Genomic DNA, 20,742 nt, shown 5'->3' on the forward strand with positions numbered 1-20,742 from the left:
CCAGACCCAGACTCAAACCCAGACCCAGACCTGAACCCAGACTCAAACCCAGACTCAGACCTGAACCCAGACCCAGACTCAAACCCAGACCCACACCTGAACCCAGACCCAGACTCAAACCCAGACCAAGACCTGAATTCAAACCCAGACTCAAACCCAGACCAAGACCTGAACCAGAGTCAAACCCAAACCCAGACCCAGACTCAAACCCAGACCTGAACCCAAACCCAGACTCAAACCCAGACCCGGTGTTTGTTGACCTTCTCAAATGAAACCAAGTGGTTTTGCTGCCTGAACGTTTTACTGTAATCTTAAAACATCTCTAATATTTCTGTGAGAACACGTTGAAAATAACAAACAATAATTTAAATAATCTATAAATAACGTTCAGTCCTCATCATCATCATCACAAACGTCCCCTGAAGCTTCAACTGATCAGACTTTGCTGGTGAAAAGTATCAAATATCACGTCCGTCCTGTCGACTAACGGCGGGTTTGAAATCTCGCTGAGACGACTTCCTCTCATCCCGTCTTCTTCTCTGGAGAAGGTGATGAAGATGAAGAAGACGAAGGTGAGCTCTTCACAGTGCAAACACATGCCGAGGCCCCGGCGACGCATTTGGGCAGGTCAGGCCCTCTGGACCAGGACCCCTTGTCGGGGTCGTAGACCTGCGTGGCCCTGGAGAATGCCATGCCCTCCCAGCTGTAGCCCCCCAGCACGTAGACCCGCCCGGCCCAGACCGCCAGCCCCGCCTCGCTGTTGGGTAGCAGCAGCGGTGCCACCCGCGTCCACTGGCCGCCGCCGCGTGGGTCGAAGGACTCCACCTGCAGGATGTCGAAGCGCTCCGTGGTGTCCTCGTGGTCGTCGCTGCCCCCGACGGCGTAGATCAGGTGCCCGAGCGACGCCATGCAGTGCCAGCCGCGGGCCAGCGACATGGGCCGGCGCTGCGCCCACGCCTCCCCGTCCCCACGCATCGGCTCCAAGCTCAGGACGTCGCGGCGGTACGGGCCAATCTGGTAGTCGTGGCCTCCCGAGATGTAGACAACGCCGCGGTGGACTGTCCCGGCGTGGCCGTATGTACACCTGAAAAACCCAAATCAACAGCTATAATAAAGAAGTCATACATGAGGATACATCCTCAGGGGACCACGACTGTCGGTACCTGGGCAGGCCGGCCACGTAGGACCAGTGGTCCTCGGTGGGTCGGTAGACCTCCACAGAGGACAGCGCCCCGCCCTCGTTCCTCCCGCCCACGGCGATCAGGCACTCGCCCACTGCGCCCAGGTAGAAGTCAACCCGCCGCTCGTTCATCGGTGCCCCCTGGAGGCGACAGCAGGTATATCATCATGGGTAAGAGTCAGCTGATTGGCAGGAAGTTGGTCACATGTGTAATAAACACGGCTCTGGGATGAAGTAGTCATTTAACATCAGCGTTTCTTCATTATCAACGCTGTTGTCATGGTAACGTCACAACCATTCATTCATCTATCGTTGTTTAATGTTTGACACTTGATTGGCTGAACTGAAATAAACCCATTTTAGCTTTTCAGTTTTTATAAAAAACATAATTTAAAAAAAGCTCAGGATGAATAAAGTTTCTATTTCGTATATGTAGTTCAGGTGAATGGTTGCTATGACTACATTTGTTAAATTAATCTGTGTGTCGCTTCAATCCTTTTGAAGAGTATTTCCGATCATTTGAGAAATTATCGTTATCGTGTATTATTTGTTTGTTTATAAGAGAAGAAAAATTGATCAATATTTTGGATAAATCTTCATCTCAAAGAGATAAATGACTTCAATAAGTGAGTGCCGGCGGTTCGATACCTTGGTCCACGTGTTGTGTCGGGGGTCGTAGCGGTACAGCAGGTTACAGGCGGGGTCCCCGCCGTTGTCCCGGGATGAGCTGCCCCCCGCGGCGAAGACGAAGCCCCCCAGCACCGCCAGGCAGTGGTGGCTCCGCCTGGCCGGCAGCTCCGTCTCCACCGCCCACGTCCCGGTCTCGCCGTCCAGCCGGCACACGTTGGCGCTCAGCTCCTCACCGCGCTCCGACACCTGCAGAGAGGAAACAAGGTGGCGTATGTAAAACGAATGTAAAAACGACCTCTAAAAATGACCCTCGGCCCTCGTTACCTCTCCTCCAATCAGCAGCAGCCGCTCGGCCCCGCCCCTCAGCGTGGTGCGTCCCGTCTGGAGGAGGGGCTGGGCACTGGGCGTGGCATGGTACAGCAGCGCTTCCTCCACCAGCGCCTCGCAGCCGGCCTCCTCGCCCAGCAGGGCCCGCAGCGCCGGCAGTGCCTGCTCCGCCAGCTCGCCCGCCGCCATCAGCGGGAAGCGGATGTGCGACAGCAGCTGTCTGGCGTGGGTGGTCCGCTCTGGGGCATCGCCGAGCCACAGCAGGGTGGCGTTGAGGAGCGCCTGCTCGCCGTCATGCTGAACCTGAACATGAACAGAGGGGGCGTTACAGGTGGGCAGCTCCTGATCGTGATGAACGTGAACCGCCGCCGATAACTGACCTGACCACTGGACAAGTAGGACGCCAGCTTGTGTAGCGGTGTGCTGTGAAGGAAGTCAGGCGTGACGGACAGCGAGGCGAAGCGTGCGAGGATGAAGCGGTCGATGAAGGCGTCAAGGCGCTCCAGACTGTAGAGCAGAGCCAGATCCTGCAGGTACAGGTAGTTGTCCTCGCTCACCTCCCGCTCCAGGAACTGGCAGCAGAAGTCCACCACACGCCACACCTGGACCGGTCATCAATACACCATCAGTACACCATCAATACACTATCAATACACCATCAATACACTATCAATACACCATCAATACACTATCAATACACCATCAATACACAATCAATACACCATCATCAATACACCACCAATACACCACCATCAATACACCACCATCAATACACCACCAATACACCACCAATACACCACCAATACACCACCATCAATACACCACCAATACACCACCAATACACCATCAATACACCACCATCAATACACCACCATCAATACACCACCACCAATACACCACCAATACACCACCAATACACAATCAATACACCATCATCAATACACCACCAATACACCACCATCAATACACCACCAATACACCACCATCAATACACCACCAATACACCACCAATACACCACCATCAATACACCACCAATACACCACCAATACACCACCATCAATACACCATCAATACACCACCAATACACCACCAATACACCACCATCAATACACCACCAATACACCACCAATACACCATCAATACACCACCATCAATACACCACCACCAATACACCACCAATACACCATCAATACACCACCAATACACAATCAATACATCATCAATACACCATCAATACACCACCAATACACCACCAATACACCATCAATACATCATCAATACACCATCAATACACCATCAATACACCACCAAAACATGCACGATATAACCACGATTCAACACAAAAAGGAAGCACCTGTGGTTACCTGCAGAAGGTGGGCAGCTTCCAGCACGTGGTCGATGTTTCCTCCATCCAATGGCAGCTCTCCGCTGTACAGGAAGTCCACGACGGCGTTCAGACCGACGTAGGACATCCCCACCAGCTCCACCTGCAGACAGGAAGAGTTTCTATCAGGGTTTAGTGGGACATTCAAACAGCAGCATGTATATCGTGAACAACAGGGGACCTAGTATAGAGCCTTGATGAACACCACAGAATGAATAGAGGTGTGTACGCACCTCCTCCTGGCGCTCCTCCCTCATGCCCAGGGTGAACATGGCGTGGAAGTAAGGGCTGGAGACGGCCAGCAGGGCTCGGTGAGCCGGGACCCGCCGGCCGTCAGCCACCAGCACCACATCACAGAACTGGTTGTGCTGCCGCTGCTCGTCGAGGCCCCGCAACGCCTCCTTAGCTCGATCCCCCCAGCAGAAAACCTGCGACAACGCAACTCGCAGGTTGAAGTGAAAGATGATGATGAAAGGATGAACAATCTGATGAATGGACGTGGTATCACGATAATAATAATATCCCAGTCTGACCTTGGAGGACTCACTGATCCGCTGCGGCCGACACACTCGACTCGGCTTGTCCATGACGCTGTCATGCAGGCGTCATCACCTGAACGAGACACAAACTTAGCTTACTTACTTACACAACTTTTGTGTGCATCTAATTACGTATTTTTACAGGCACAGGAACGCAGCATTACAGTGATTCGTTTTTATCTACTGTATGACGCAGCTCAACGTTCGCGAAGTTAGCCGCAGGCGTTTCCATGGCAGTTCGCAGCCGCGTTTCGGATCGCATGCATTTGCTCCTATGCCTGGAGACTTGAGAGGATCTGCCGGAACTCGTCATAAACACGTCAAGTTCCCACCACGTCAAGTCGGACACAGGTGCACCTCACAGACTTTGCACAAAGAATATGGCCTACCCTGTGGCGCTGGCTTTCTTCGTCGCGGACGAATTCGAGGCATTGGAACTCCCCTTGTTGATGGAGGCTGAGGAGCAAAGGTGAGGAATTTTCTCACGTGGTAATTCTAACCAACTAGGGCAGTGTTTCTCAATCCTGGTCCAGGGGACCCACTGCCCTGCATGTGTTAGATGTTTCCCTGATTCAACACACCTGATTCAGATGATCAGCTCATCATGAAGCTCTGCAGAAGCCTGATAACGACCCATTCATTTGAATCAAGTGTGTTGGAGCAGGGAAACATCTAAAACATGCAGGGCAGTGGGTCCCCAGGACCAGGATTGAGAAACACTGAACTAGGGCAACGTTGAGGGGAGTGTCTTATGTCCGCACTTATCCGAGACCATCTGCACAGAAAAGCATGTGGAGGGAGGTACCTGGAGATCCCGCGAGTTTTTAAAGCCATGTGACACGTCGCAAAGGGAAGTTATCACCAGCATTTCTGACGTTTATATCCCAGAATGCCTGGTTATGCGAGGCAAATGCATGCGCATGCATGATTGGAAACGCGCCTATTGTCACACGACCTCATGTATGTAACGTTTAGTGTTAAAGTTTGACGTAAAGCGCGTACTGCCCCCCCCCATCCATTCTTACATCGGTAGTGTTGTTAGCATTAGCAGCAGAAGCATCTTGTTTTGGAGGGGGGACGATGAGCACGCGCCGCTTTTCAAGCGACGACATAAAGCGGGAACTCTTACCCAAACGTCTCACGTGACGTAGTCAGCTCGTGCGGAGATGAATCCCTAAATACATGATTTCTCCCGCCACGGGAGAGAGCGGAGTAACGTTAGCATTGTCGGAATCCAGCAAAAAGAAATCGGACTTCCGGTTTGGTTTTCAAAATAAACGATTTTTGTTGTATTGTTGCCGTTTAGTTTATAGAGCTATATATATAGTCACTGTAGTTAAAATACACAGTGTGAAATACTGCCTAAAAAGCAGCGTTCAAGAAGTTTGCATCAAAACAGGCAGCATTTGATTGTGTTCATATCTGATTAAAGTATTTGTATGGATCTGATATGATAGCATGTCAGACTGTGTTTTTTCCATAAATGTAAAAAATGACACTAATTAATTTATTAGTTTTATTCACTGTTGATAAAAAAAAAACGGTTTAAATGCATCTAATGAGAGGAGCCGGCAGCCTCTCAGAATCTAACTGTTTACTGTATCTTTTTTTTGTCCCTTTTATTTTGAAGCCAACATCCGGTGTTGTCGTTACCACCAGCGAGCTTTTAAAAGAATCATCCAGGAAATAAAGATGTACCGAAGGGACCAATCACAGCCTGTTCTGTGCTGGGATGTTGTTGTTGTTGTTGGACCAGCAGGTGGCGCGGTGGTGCAGTGAAAGACAACAGAGTGTGATGGTGGACTCGGGAGGCTGCAACCTTTGACCTCTGTGCTGTCCTTCTGCTGTACTGACCGATACCTCATCATCGCTGACCTTCATCAGTTTACACACGCAGGTTGACTGTGTACTTCTATATAGTATGTATTGTATTTAAGTGTGCAGGAGTCATACTGTCATTCTGTCTGCTGGCCACCAGGGGGCGACTCCTCTCTGGTTGTATAGAAGTCGATGAGAAAATGGTCCTACTTCTCTCTTGATGTATTATCTCAGTAAACATTGTAAACATGAATTTATTGTCCATTTAGAGTCCAATAGACCAGAAAGCAGGGGATGCTTTAGGGGGCGGGGCTTAACTGCTGATTGACAGGTCCATTTAGAGTCCACCAGACGAGAAAGCAGGGGATGCTTTATGAGTGACATCACCATGACAACATCCACGTCTTATACAGTCTGTGATTTTATGTCTACACTCTTCAGAATATAGTCAACCTAGTAGAGGGGTTTAAAATGACAAATATAACTATTGACACACATTCTGTGGATTTAAACATCTCCACAGGCAAGTTACACAAAAGTAAAACCGGAAGTTGATTGGTTGGCCTTTAAAATACAACGACCTCAGTGAAAAAATGAGTCAAGTATTTTTCAATCGCTGGCTTAAAAAATGCTCTAAATGTAAATGTTATTTGGACACTTTTTTATTTGTTTTTGTTGTTATGTTTTGTTGTTTTGTTGTTATACTCGGTGTTTACCCCCTAGTCTTTGCTATTATTGTATTTTGTCCCGCCTCGGTGAAGCGCTTTCAATCGCTCTTTTATTTTGAAAGTCTCCGCCGGAACACGCAGCCGTGTGTCGCGGTTGCCTTGACGACGTAGGCTCTCGTCGCGCGAGCCGCTCACACAGGGAGAAGTAGGTGAACCCGCAGCGTCCTGGTGGTCTTCTTCTCTTCTCTGCTAGCAAACCCGGAGCGACGAACCTCACCGCCGCCCTCAAGACCCGAACCGGAACCACCGAGACCCGCCGCCGTCCGCTCCGTTACATCCGGCTCCACTGTTCCGGTGCCGCGCTCGTGATTTCTTTTTTTTTTTTGAGGGAGTGAAGCCCGTCGTAGAGCGTCATCAGTCCTCTGATGTGTAGCATCCACCGCTGCTGTATTACCGTGTAGCTGCTAGCTAGCATCCCCGTCCCCTCCCCGGTTCCGGACCGACTCGACGCCGCGGACTAAGACTGTTTTAATTTTGACGTCTTTTTCTCGGGAAACAATAAAATGGCAACCCAGATCGATAAAGAGGCTTGCAGAGAGGCTTACAACCAAGTGAGAGACGATAACACGGACACCAACTGGTGAGTGTGCGGATCCCCGTTAACGAACCTGATTAATGTGTTTTTTGTTGTTGTTTTTTTTAAAAGAAAATCACACATAATCAATCAATCTTTACTTCGGCAACCATGTGATCAATGAATCGTGTCTGATTAGTTTGAATCTCGTGTGTTAAATGTTATTTCTCATGCCCTGTTACCGCCCACTGCGCCTCTTCTCGGTGGGAAAACTCCACATTTCATTTAAATGAAGAACGGTTTGTTTGCCCAGACACACGCCGAATTGAAGGTTTATTCATACAGATATGAAAAATAAAATAAATAAATAAAAATGTGTGTCGCGTGAATATGTTTGCATGTAGTCGCGTTTTAAATGCTGGATATTTGAACGCGGTTCCACCTGCGGACTCCACATTCACGCCCAAACGGGATTTGTTTCATGCTGGATGCGAAGCCTGATTCCGCTGCAATGCTGGCCTTCATGCGGCGTCCCTCAGTCCGAGCTGATCCGATCTAGCTGATCCGGATTCTGGCTATTTAACGGTCTCTCTCTCACACATACACACACGCACGCGCACACTGCACGGTTGTCGGGCCGGCGGGGCAGAAGTAATTTCCTTTGTCCTGTATTCAGAGACATAACGTTGACGTGGTGACACCCCTTCACATGCTCCCATCCGTGCACGCCCGCATCTTTTGGCGCTCTGCGTCCCCGATGTGTGCGCGCATATAAAAGCACATTGTTGTATGGCAGACAGATGATTGCGTTAACGCAGGTGATGTTTGGTGTGTGTGTCCTCCCCGCAGGGCCGTGTTCAAATATGAGGGCACCATGATCCTGCCTGCGGGCCAAGGGACGGACTACGAGGACTTCAAGAGGATGTGCACAGGTAAAGAAACACGTCGAGCACGTGCGTGTGTGTTAGCATGCTGCACAGCTTCACTTGGCAGGACACTAATCTCTTAAGACTCTGTGCTCTGCCACCCATTGGCCTTCAGCCCTGCAGCCTAACTACAGTCAAAGCACTTAACCACTGTATGCGTTACATAATCTCTGCTACAATATCCTCTACGTGATTATTTATTTATTCTTACAAGGTGAAACAGTAAAGGTCACTCCTTTTTGTTACACCCTGACACCTACTTCTCAAACAGTTTGATTTTTCACCTGTTGCTTCCAAAGCTGAAGGTCCTTAAAGCTGCATTCTCCCTGCTGGCCACCAGGGGGCGACTCCTCTCTGGTTGTATAGAAGTCTATGAGAAAATGGTCCTACTTCTCTCCGCTGGCCACCAGGGGGCGACTCCTCTCTGGTTGTATAGAAGTCTATGAGAAAATGGTCCTACTTCTCTCCGCTGGCCACCAGGGGGCGACTCCTCTCTGGTTGTATAGAAGTCTATGAGAAAATGGTCCTACTTCTCTCTGCTGGCCACCAGGGGGCGACTCCTCTCTGGTTGTATAAAAGTCTATGAGAAAATGGTCCTACTTCTCTCTGCTGGCCACCAGGGGGCGACTCCTCTCTGGTTGTATAGAAGTCTATGAGAAAATGGTCCTACTTCTCTCTGCTGGCCACCAGGGGGCGAGTCCTCTCTGGTTGTATAGAAGTCTATGAGAAAATGGTCCTACTTCTCTCTTGATGTATTATCTCAGTAAACATTGTAAACATGAGTTTATGGTCTCAATCTCTAGTTTCAAGTCTTCTTCAATCCAGCATGATGTTCATTTAGTACATTATGGTCCATTTAGAGTCCACCAGACCAGAAAGCAGGGGATGCTTTAGGGGGCAGGGCTTACCTGCTGATTGACAGGTCGCTACCAATGCTAGTTAGCTACTAAGATGACTTTAACACTTAGCTGTGAAGTTGAACCTTGAATTATAGAAGCTAACTTTGTTAGCAGCTTCACACCAGAATCCACATGGATCCAGATCCAGTAAGGGTGCGGCTCTGCCACTTTGTGTTCATCAGATCCACCCGTCGCTCCTCCACAGACCAAATTTGGTCAGTTCCTTTCACTGGCTCCAAAATGCCAAACCATAGTTCACAAAGCAACGAGTGACGTCACCATGACAACGACCACCTCTTATAGACGCTCTACAGCTTTTCAGTCCGATCAGTTCTGTTTGCAAATAAATCAAATTTAAAACCAGAAGGGGAAAAAAACAATAAATCCTTTCACGCAGACAAACACATAAGTGATAACGTCACACAGTTATTGATCAGTTATTCAGACCATCAGGGTGAAAGTGAGACACTAATCTGTAATCTTGTAACTCTTTCTCATGCCGATCAGATTAATCTCAGGCATTGTCTCTTCCGCTTACACGTGCACACACATGCAGGCGTGACACTGAGTTACCATGGTTACATGCACGCTTTCATCCTGTCTAAATTTATTTTTGGTTTTCACAGCAGCCTCGGGCTGAGGTGAGGTCTGCCGGGTACAGAGAGGTGAGGTCTGCCGGGTACAGAGAGGTGAGGTCTGCCGGGTACAGAGAGGGGAGGTCTGCCGGGTACAGAGAGGGGAGGTCTGCCGGGTACATAGAGGTGAGGTCTGCCGGGTACAGACAGGTGAGGTCTGCCGGGTACAGAGAGGGGAGGTCTGCCGGGTACATAGAGGTGAGGTCTGCCGGGTACAGAGAGGTGCGGTCTGCCGGGTACAGAGAGGTGAGGTCTGCCGGGTACAGAGAGGGGAGGTCTGCCGGGTACAGAGAGGGGAGGTCTGCCGGGTACATAGAGGTGAGGTCTGCCGGGTACAGACAGGTGAGGTCTGCCGGGTACGGAGAGGTGAGGTCTGCTGGGTACAGACAGGTGAGGTCTGCCGGGTACATAGAGGTGAGGTCTGCCGGGTACAGACAGGTGAGGTCTGCTGGGTACAGACAGGTGAGGTCTGCCGGGTACATAGAGGTGAGGTCTGCCGGGTACAGACAGGTGAGGTCTGCCGGGTACAGAGAGGTGAGGTCTGCCGGGTACAGACAGGTGAGGTCTGCCGGGTACAGAGAGGTGAGGTCTGCTGGGTACAGACAGGTGAGGTCTGCCGGGTACAGACAGGTGAGGTCTGCCGGGTACAGACAGGTGAGGTCTGCCGGGTACAGACAGGTGAGGTCTGCCGGGTACAGAGAGGTGAGGTCTGCTGGGTACAGACAGGTGAGGTCTGCCGGGTACAGACAGGTGAGGTCTGCCGGGTACGGAGAGGGGAGGTCTGCCGGGTACAGACAGGTGAGGTCTGCCGGGTACAGAGAGGTGAGGTCTGCCGGGTACAGAGAGGTGAGGTCTGCCGGGTACAGACAGGTGAGGTCTGCCGGGTACGGAGAGGTGAGGTCTGCTGGGTACAGACAGGTGAGGTCTGCCGGGTACATAGAGGTGAGGTCTGCCGGGTACAGACAGGTGAGGTCTGCTGGGTACAGACAGGTGAGGTCTGCCGGGTACATAGAGGTGAGGTCTGCCGGGTACAGACAGGTGAGGTCTGCCGGGTACAGAGAGGTGAGGTCTGCCGGGTACAGACAGGTGAGGTCTGCCGGGTACAGAGAGGTGAGGTCTGCTGGGTACAGACAGGTGAGGTCTGCCGGGTACAGACAGGTGAGGTCTGCCGGGTACAGACAGGTGAGGTCTGCCGGGTACAGACAGGTGAGGTCTGCCGGGTACAGAGAGGTGAGGTCTGCTGGGTACAGACAGGTGAGGTCTGCCGGGTACAGACAGGTGAGGTCTGCCGGGTACGGAGAGGGGAGGTCTGCCGGGTACAGACAGGTGAGGTCTGCCGGGTACAGAGAGGTGAGGTCTGCCGGGTACAGAGAGGTGAGGTCTGCCGGGTACAGACAGGTGAGGTCTGCCGGGTACAGAGAGGTGAGCTCTGCCGGGTACAGAGAGGTGAGGTCTGCCGGGTACGGAGAGGTGAGGTCTGCCGGGTACAGACAGGTGAGGTCTGCTGGGTACAGAGAGGTGAGGTCTGCCGGGTACAGAGAGGGGAGGTCTGCCGGGTACGGAGAGGTGAGGTCTGCTGGGTGTGGCTGCTGCTGCTGGAGTCTGCCTTCGGGGCTCGTTCCTCTCTCTGCTTCCTGATGTTTCAGAGCTCACATTCCGATGTTGCAATAACTAATTCATCACCAGCTTTTACAACATCTCCGTGGTGCATTTTGCTCATTGGTTCCTGTTCAGAGACGACACCCGCAGAAAACCCTTCCTGTCTGTGGGCCCGTTGTCCTTATTTAGCAGTGAAGTTGTGAGCGTGGGAGGAGCCGAAGCAGCCTGAAGAGGAGGGCCACCTCAGAATATTGATCTCTGAGTTATTCAGCAGCAGGGAGTAGAAGGACTTCTGGCTCAATGCAAGATCAGAGAAGCTACATGCAGGCCGGGCCACGTCCCAAACCTAAAGCACATTTGATTTTCTGCTGACCAAGAGTAGAAACATTCAGTAACTTATTTAGTCTGTCAGGAATTAGTCATTTTTGGTGTTTACTAAGCTGCTTCTCATTTCTCCCCATCGAGCTGAAATAAGAAATGCCTTTATAACCCTTTTAGATCTCATCTGCCTCATATTGTTCACCTGTTTAACAAGATATGCCAATAAAATACAAATACATTTTTTTATATAAAAATGTGTGAATCACCGTGTTAGATGGAGACTCTAGAGGTGTTTAGTGTAAATACGTCACCGTGTTAGATGGAGACTAGAGGTGTTTAGTGTAAATACGTCACCGTGTTAGATGGAGACTAGAGGTGTTTAGTGTAAATACGTCACCGTGTTAGATAGAGACTCTAGAGGTGTTTAGTGTAAATACGTCACCGTGTTAGATAGAGACTAGAGGTGTTTAGTGTAAATACGTCACCGTGTTAGATGGAGACTCTAGAGGTGTTTAGTGTAAATACGTCACCGTGTTAGATGGAGACTCTAGAGGTGTTTAGTGTAAATACGTCACCGTGTTAGATGGAGACTCTAGAGGTGTTTAGTGTAAATATGTCACCGTGTTAGATAGAGACTCTAGAGGTGTTTAGTGTAAATATGTCACCGTGTTAGATAGAGACTAGAGGTGTTTAGTGTAAATATGTCACCGTGTTAGATAGAGACTAGAGGTGTTTAGTGTAAATATGTCACCGTGTTAGATGGAGACTCTAGAGGTGTTTAGTGTAAATATGTCACCGTGTTAGATAGAGACTAGAGGTGTTTAGTGTAAATACGTCACCGTGTTAGATGGAGACTAGAGGTGTTTAGTGTAAATATGTCACCGTGTTAGATAGAGACTAGAGGTGTTTAGTGTAAATATGTCACCGTGTTAGATAGAGACTAGAGGTGTTTAGTGTAAATATGTCACCGTGTTAGATGGAGACTCTAGAGGTGTTTAGTGTAAATATGTCACCGTGTTAGATAGAGACTAGAGGTGTTTAGTGTAAATACGTCACCGTGTTAGATGGAGACTAGAGGTGTTTAGTGTAAATATGTCACCGTGTTAGATAGAGACTAGAGGTGTTTAGTGTAAATATGTCACCGTGTTAGATAGAGACTAGAGGTGTTTAGTGTAAATATGTCACCGTGTTAGATGGAGACTCTAGAGGTGTTTAGTTTAAATACGTCACCGTGTTAGATGGAGACTAGAGGTGTTTAGTGTAAATACGTCACCGTGTTAGATGGAGACTCTAGAGGTGTTTAGTGTAAATACGTCACCGTGTTAGTTAGAGACTAGAGGTGTTTAGTGTAAATACGTCACTGAGTTAGATAGAGACTAGAGGTGTTTAGTGTAAATATGTCACCGTGTTAGATAGACTCTAGAGGTGTTTAGTGTAAATATGTCACCGTGTTAGATGGAGACTCTAGAGGTGTTTAGTGTAAATATGTCACCGTGTTAGATAGAGACTCTAGAGGTGTTTAGTGTAAATATGTCACCGTGTTAGATAGAGACTAGAGGTGTTTAGTGTAAATATGTCACCGTGTTAGATAGACTCTAGAGGTGTTTAGTGTAAATATGTCACCGTGTTAGATGGAGACTCTAGAGGTGTTTAGTGTAAATATGTCACCGTGTTAGATAGAGACTCTAGAGGTGTTTAGTGTAAATATGTCACCGTGTTAGATGGAGACTCTAGAGGTGTTTAGTGTAAATATGTCACCGTGTTAGATGGAGACTCTAGAGGTGTTTAGTGTAAATATGTCACCGTGTTAGATAGAGACTAGAGGTGTTTAGTGTAAATATGTCACCGTGTTAGATGGAGACTCTAGAGGTGTTTAGTGTAAATATGTCACCGTGTTAGATGGAGACTAGAGGTGTTTAGTGTAAATATGTCACCGTGTTAGATAGAGACTAGAGGTGTTTAGTGTAAATATGTCACCGTGTTAGATAGAGACTAGAGGTGTTTAGTGTAAATATGTCACCGTGTTAGATAGAGACTAGAGGTGTTTAGTGTAAATATGTCACCGTGTTAGATAGAGACTAGAGGTGTTTAGTGTAAATATGTCACCGTGTTAGATAGAGACTAGAGGTGTTTCTTCCCGGCCCTTCTAGAGTTCAGTATCTTGCCAAATTCACCCCTTAATTGTTGTAGGTTTGTTGCAGTTCTCTCTGCAGCATGGGGGGGTGGGGTGGGGGGTGCAGTGTCAGCATGGCTTAGAAGGGAAGACGAATCAGGAAACCAGAGTGAGGTGTGGGGGGTCCGGTGAGGGTATGCGTTTGTTCCTCTCTGGTATATTCACATTGACCGTGTTGAATCAGTAAGGAAGGGAATGAAAGTAAATATTCCCAGAAGTCATGGTTCCTGAAGGTAGCGGCGTCCTTTGTGGCCGTGTTGATAAGACTCCTGATAGCAGCCGGCCCGGTTCATGTGTAGCGGGCTGATCTGAGGTCAGTAGCCAACAAAGTCTCAATCAGCTGCATCAGCAGGAACATAAAGATAACGCAGGTCACCGTAAACAGCCTTCAGTCAACGGAGCTGACCTCGGATCAGTTTCCTCCTTAAGACTCCAACATTCTATGATCTTAAAATCATGAATAAGTGATTGTTATCTCGTCTTGGAGGCTGAACCTCGGGGCTCAGGCGAGCTCTGAGGTGGTTCTGAAACCTGGACCGGTTCCCTGTTAGACCGACTCCCTTCAGCAGACCTGAACACAGCAATCTGACCGGACAAACAATATAATATTAAATATTAACAGTAAAGTAGACTACTGTACTGTCACAGGTACATATTAACGATCACTGGTGTTTCTGGTCCTGCTCCTGGAGTCCCAGCCGGTCCACCAAACCAGGACCAGAAGCATGATTCTGGGATGTTCTATGAATAGAATTAGTGTTTCTGGAAGCGAGTGGCGAGCGTTTGGTCTGTCAGCACCTCACTAACCATCACAGAACATTTACTGAACCCCCCAGAGTCCTGAACCCCCAGAGTCCTGAACCACCAGAGTCCTGAACCACCAGAGTCCTCCTTGTAGGAAGAACACGACAGTGTTTGTGGGCCGATGTATTGATGAATTATTTTTTAGAGAGTGATGTCAGTCTAACAGCACAGACGGGTTAACAGAGTGGGTCCAAACTGTGGGTCCAGGTCTTCTTGTTCGGGGTCCAACGTTTCAGGATTTAGACCAAAGACCGTCAGAGAGTTTTCTCTTCAGCGTTGCTGACGTTCAGCATCACTGAGAGACGAGCTGCTGGACACAAACACACAGCTCACAAAAGATTCCACTCAGTTAGTCTGTTGACCTGAATATTTCCTCAGTACACGCACACACACACGCACACACGCACGCACGCACACACACACACACACACACACGCGCACGCACGCACGCACACACACACGCACGCACGCACACACACACGCGCACGCATGCACGCACGCACGCACACACACACGCTGAATGCTAAAAATAAATAAATAATAAAAAGTGCTGAGTCATGCTTTGTTAGGTCTGTCTGCAAGACCACAAGATAACTCCTGTTAAAACGCTGGTTTTCTGAATGGAGTCTGGTTGATGGTGCTAGGCTACGCTAACATTGTAGCTGCTCCATCAACACTCCATATAAGGTCATCTAGACATAAATACAGCAGAGACCTTGTTGTTTGGACCACAGACAGTCTCTGGTTCGACCACATAGTCTGGTCTGGTCTCTAGACTAATGTGAGCTACTATCTAGACCTCTGGAGACCACAGACAGTCTCTGGGTCCTGGTTCAGGATTCATGCCTCACCTGAACCCGTCTCCCCGTGTCTCCCTCAGATGACGCCCGTCTCTTCGCCTTCGTCCGGATCACGATGGGAGACACGATGAGCAAACGAGCCAAGTTCATCCTGATCACCTGGATCGGCGAGAAGATCGGCGGTCTGCAGCGCGCCAAGATCAGCATCGACAAGGCGCTGGTCAAAGAGATCGTGCAGGTCAGAGTTCATATCTTCACTGTGCTGCTGTTCGTGGTAATAATGGTTATCATTATTACTCGCTGCCAACTAGGTTTGATTTATTATAGTGTGAACGAAGATGTTGCCGTGAGAATCCGGCAGTATCAGATATATATAGATCTATAACGGGTAATATAACTGATTGATCCTCTCCATATCTACGAGGACAAACGTTGAAACGTTGATGAGTTTATGACATCATCGCTGCTTAAAGGAGCCGCGTGACCCGTTTGATCACAATCAGTAGCAGAATGCCACAGTTCCCATGCCATTTTGTAAAAATCCCTCAAAGCGTTTTTAAAGCATCGCTTTGCTTTTCCGTACCAAACCTCCCCGTTAGCTGGGGTTGTTCCCGTCCTGCAGATCAATGAATCTTCTGTTTCCGTGTTTCCGCAGAACTTCGCCAAGGAGTTCATGTTCAGCGACCCGAAGGAACTGGACGCCGACAACATCCGCACAGAGCTGAAGAAGGCCGGCGGGGCCAACTACGATGCTCAGGCCGAGTAGAGAAGTGCCATGATCCACTGGAAGGGGTCTGGGAGGGGGGGTGTGGTCGGGGAGGGGGAGGGGTAGGGGGGGAGGGGGGGACGGGTTAGAGGTGGGGCCGCGACCTCTTGGGGAGAAGGCGAGGTGGGATGGAGAGAGACGGCGCCCGACGAACGCACAAATCAGAGGAGCAGATTGTAGAAACCGTCTTCAACCAAACTGCTGAGTCATCACAAAACACCATCTTCAACCAAACTGCTGTGTCATCACGAAACAGCAGCTCGCACTAATTTAACAGCTACCATCAGAACAACCACAGGCTCGCTTGCATCTTCTGGAAGACTAAAAACATAAATCCACATCTGAGGCCAAATTCTCCCCCGACAACTCACGAGACCTTCAAAGTCACATAAAGACACCTAAACCTGCAGGTCCTTCTTAAAAAATAAAATAAATAATCCTCGTTGAGGCCTTTACACACTGGGGGCGTGACCAATTAATAGTAAAATGTGAAATACTCCCCTGCAAATATTCCAAGTCTTATTGTGAAAGGGAAGACCAGGAGGAGTGGATCTGGTCTGGCTGTGTTTGAACGTTTTTCCATCTTGGTTCGGATCAGGCGGAGACCTCCAGTTCTGAACAGTGAAGCCGACGCTGAAGTGCCTTTAGGCCGCATTGTCTCTGCTGGCCACCAGGGGGCGCCTCCTCTCTGGTTGTATAGAAGTCTATGAGAAAATGGGGGGCTTACCTGCTGATTGACGGGTCCATTTAGAGTCCAACAGACCAGAAAGCAGGGGATGCTTTAGGGGGCGGGGCTTACCTGCCGATCGACAGGTAACTACCACGCTACCAATGCTAGTTAGCTATTAAGATGACTTTAACACTTAGCTGTAAAGTTGACCTTAAATTATAGAAGCTAACTTTGTTAGCAGCTTCAGAATCCACATGGATCCAGATCCAATAAGGGTGCTGCTCTGCCACTTGTGTTCCTCAGATCCACCCGTCGCTCCTCCACACTCAAAATATGGTCACTTCCTACACTCGTTGCTTAAAATCCATGATGGCAACGTTCAAAATGCCCCCTCCCCAACGTAATTTAGTAATAATCGCATTCTGAGAGGGTTCATGACAAAAACAATAGCTCTAAAATATGTGTGAATAAATTGCCCCCAATGTGTAAACGCCCCGAAGATCGATACGACTTCCTCGTCTTGATGGTAAACGGCTTAGCTTACCTTAGCTTAGCTTAGCACAAAGAAACAGGGAAAAGGACTAAACGTTCCCTAGAAATGGTCCTGCACGTGAACTTCCTTTTTAAACGGGCCAAACCGACGCGTTGCCCCCCCCTCTACTGTGCACCAACATCTCATCTCAGCCGGACGGAAGCCGGCCATCCAAGGCTAAGGCTTCGGATCTCGCGCAACGACGATGGCGGCGGGAAAGGTTTCGCTTCAACATGGCACACGCCGATCATGGCGTAACCATGACGAGGACGGGTGTGTCATCCTGAAAGGAAACACCCAAGAGCATGCTCTTAGTCATGAAACACTGTACCTCCAGGAGGAAAAGATCTCCGTCATTCCGACTCATCAATTCCTGTCCGGAGACGGACCTTCATCATGCCGGTGCTCTGACATCACGAGTCTTAATGAGGGCGTGGTCATGTTGACGTCCCGTTTATGTTCTCACGATGGAAGGTAGAAGAGAAGGCAGAGTTCACAACAAACGCAAAGCAAGTCGAGTCCCTAAAACGGTCTGTGGTCCCCCAGAGGTCTAGATAGTAGACCACATTAGTCCAGAGACCAGACCAGACCAGACTATGTGGAGGAACCAGAGACTGTCTGTGGTCCAAACAACAAGGTCTCTGCTGTATTTATGTCTAGATGACCTTATTTGGAGTGTTGATGGAGCAGCTACAATGTTAGCGTAGCCTAGCACCATCAACCAGACTCCATTCAGAAAACCAGCGTTTTAACAGTAGTTATCTTGTGGTCTTGCAGACAGACTAACAAAGCGTGACCCATGTTCGTCGTCTACATGAGGGTAATAAATTAACATATTCTAACATAAAAGGATCTGAACTTGGCGTTCTGAGTGAACTCTCCTTCCTGCCGGTGGATTTAACTAGAAGTCCAACTAATATATTGAATGTTTCCCCAAACAAACGGAGATCTTTTCCTCTGGCGTCTCATCTCACAGTCTACCACTTAAAGGTATCTACTGTACCCTACTGTGTTCGACTGCCTTAGCCTCACAGAGAGGGAGGGGCATCGTGGGAGCTTTGTGAACACTACACTGTGATTGGCTGTCGTCCTCTCACACAAGGGGGCGGGACTTTGATTTGCACATGGCTCATGACGACGTGGGCCTGGTGTCATCATCTGGACCCGGGAGGAGCCATTTCCTGGTTGTAGCATCTCTTTGTTTTTATTTTGGTTTAAGCCCTCGGCCCCCCCCCCCCACCAATGAAAAAAATAATCCTGTGATTACTTTTATTTGATTTTGAGATTAATTTTATTTTCTCTGAGAGTTTTTACTTGTTTTGTTTATTTTTAAAGGCATTGTTATCTTGGTCATTGGCAGAGATTTTCAAAAAAACATAATGTACAAAAAGAAGAAAAAAAAAGGAACTGAGTTGGACAAGGTCATTTCAAAATAAAGAATTGATGTTTTTTTCCAAAACCTGCTTTGTCTCTGTGTCTCCATGAAGAACGTGTTTGTGTAACAGCCTCATTTCTTCAGACGGACCTACGATGAGGTCATGGGAACACGAGGTCCACACGGCAACCGTCTCCGGGAGCTAGAGGACTCCCCACGGTTTCCATGGTCACCGCTGTAATCCACATGCTCAGCCAGTCAGCAGCCAGCGAGGAGGACAAAACGTCTTCTAGTCTAGAGACCCAGTCCAGCATCCGTCCTCCGTCTGACCCTGAAGGTGTCCCAGCAGACGAGTCTGTCCCGTCTCTTCGGCGTAGCTGAACTATTTACATATACACGTGACTTATTAAGCGTCTGCTAAATGTAAATGTTATTAAGCGTCATCATCTCAAAGGTCATCTCAAAGGTCGCCGGTGAGTGATTAGTTGGATCATCAGGATCCATTGAGACTAAGTTAGATCAGTAAACAAACTGGCATGGTGATTTTCAAAGGGTTTCCTTGACCTCTGACCTCAAGATACATGAACGTAAATGTTTCTAACTGTCCACACAGATGTCCGTGGCGACTAGGCTGCAAACGATCAGCTGCCCGCTTTCACAGGCAGAAACACGGGTCCACGAGGGTTAATGTGGTCCCCCTGAGGACTGAAGCCGGTGTGTCCACAGGGGACCGAGACAATCGGAGACGATCAGACACTGAGTCCCAATAAAGAGGCTTAACGTGCTCCGTCCATCTCCTGGCGTTGACCTTTCAATAAGAGGTCAGCTGATCCCCAGCTGTGTGTGTGTGTGGTTGTGTAAGAATCAGCTGCTGATAGAAGCTTCTCATTCTTTTTTCCAGGAAGAAGAAGATATAAAAATATGAAAGAAGTTTAGATTTTTTGCCATTTATTGTTAAACCGGTGCAGAACATGTCATGAGTTACTCCGGTTTGGAAGCACATTCAGGAAACACGGGTAAGTGTGTTTGTGTGTGATGGACAGAGAGAGAGACGGGTAGAGAGAGAGAGACAGATACACTGAGTGAGTGAGACAGACAGAGAGAGAGAGAGAGACCTGTAGGAGGTCTAAACAAGGACCGTCACATCAGTTCCTGATCCTCAGATCCTTGCTGCATTCCTCAACACAACAGCATATTTTACAGCCCACAAGTCATGTGTTGTGTGTGTGTGTGTGTATATATATATATGTGTGTGTGTGTGTATATGTGTGTGTGTATATACGCGTGTGTGTGTGTGTGTGTGTGTGTATATATGTGTGTGTGTGTGTGTGTATATATGTGTGTGTGTAAATGTGTGTGTGTGTGTATATGTGTGTGTGTGTGTGTATACGCGTGTGTGTGTATGTGTGTGTGTGTGTGTGTATATATATATATGTGTGTGTGTGTGTGTGTATATATGTGTGTGTGTATATGTGTGTGTGTGTGTGTGTGTATATGTGTGTGTGTGTGTGTATACGCGTGTGTGTGTGTGTGTGTGTGTGTGTGACAGAGACAGAGACAGAAAGGCAAGAATTGTCTTGCAGCCGCCCATCGTCTCCACATGTTTGTGTGATGAGGATGTTGTTTGTGGTTTTAGACCACAGGCCATATAAGGGAAGAGGACGTTGTCATGGTGACGTCACCCGTTGCTTTTGAAGCCTCCAGCTCAGCATTTTTTCTGTTGCCATCTTGGTTTTTTTTTGCAACCAATGGAAGGAAGTGACCATATTTGGAGTGTGGAGGAGCGACAGGTGGATCTGATGAACCCGAGTGGCACCCTTACTGGATCTGGATCCATGTGGATTCTGGTGTGAAGCTGCTAACAAAGTTAGCTTCTATAATTCAAGGTTCAACTTTACAGCTAAGTGTTAAAGTCATCTTAGTAGCTAACTAGCATTGGTAGCGAATAGAGACCTGTCAATCAGCAGGTAAGCCCTGCCCCCTAAAGCATCCCCTGCTTTCTGGTCTGCCACTTGTGTTCATCAGATCCACCCGTCGCTCCTCCACGGTCTAAATATGGTCACTTCCTTCACTGGTTGCAAAACGACCTCATTTGTAGCAGCAGCCATGTGTTTCCTTGAC

The 20,742-nt window shown here is 48.6% G+C and overlaps 2 protein-coding genes across 4 annotated transcripts; one reads left to right on the plus strand and one right to left on the minus strand.

Moving 5' to 3' along the window:
- On the minus strand, positions 1 to 5,305 carry klhl36 (kelch-like family member 36). Of its 3 annotated transcripts, none has more exons than XR_014597692.1 (10): positions 5,191 to 5,305; positions 4,056 to 4,134; positions 3,756 to 3,950; positions 3,503 to 3,625; positions 2,518 to 2,739; positions 2,135 to 2,440; positions 1,829 to 2,056; positions 1,164 to 1,321; positions 246 to 1,084; positions 1 to 96 (listed from the first exon to the last, which is right to left on the minus strand). XR_014597692.1 is itself a non-coding variant. In XM_084017091.1 (9 exons), exons 2-9 carry the CDS (start codon positions 4,107 to 4,109, stop codon positions 523 to 525), a joined length of 1,848 nt encoding a protein of 615 aa, XP_083873217.1. In that variant the 5' UTR covers positions 4,110 to 4,134; positions 5,191 to 5,305; the 3' UTR covers positions 162 to 522. The 3 variants fall into 3 exon arrangements, 1 of the variants encoding a protein (XP_083873217.1); XR_014597693.1 differs by having other exon boundaries at positions 73 to 132; positions 216 to 1,084; XM_084017091.1 differs by lacking the exon at positions 1 to 96 and having other exon boundaries at positions 162 to 1,084.
- A 1,437-nt stretch (positions 5,306 to 6,742) lies between these two features.
- On the plus strand, positions 6,743 to 16,092 carry cotl1 (coactosin-like F-actin binding protein 1). Its single transcript, XM_084017125.1, has 4 exons — positions 6,743 to 7,187; positions 7,971 to 8,053; positions 15,359 to 15,516; positions 15,934 to 16,092. The coding sequence occupies exons 1-4, from the start codon at positions 7,111 to 7,113 to the stop codon at positions 16,042 to 16,044; spliced, it is 429 nt and encodes a 142-aa protein (XP_083873251.1). The 5' UTR covers positions 6,743 to 7,110; the 3' UTR covers positions 16,045 to 16,092.
- The last annotated feature ends 4,650 nt before the right edge of the window (positions 16,093 to 20,742 follow it).

The sequence above is a fragment of the Eutrigla gurnardus genome (assembly GCF_963514095.1).
Source record: "Eutrigla gurnardus genome assembly, chromosome: 9".
Classification (NCBI taxonomy): Eukaryota; Metazoa; Chordata; class Actinopteri; order Perciformes; family Triglidae; genus Eutrigla; species Eutrigla gurnardus.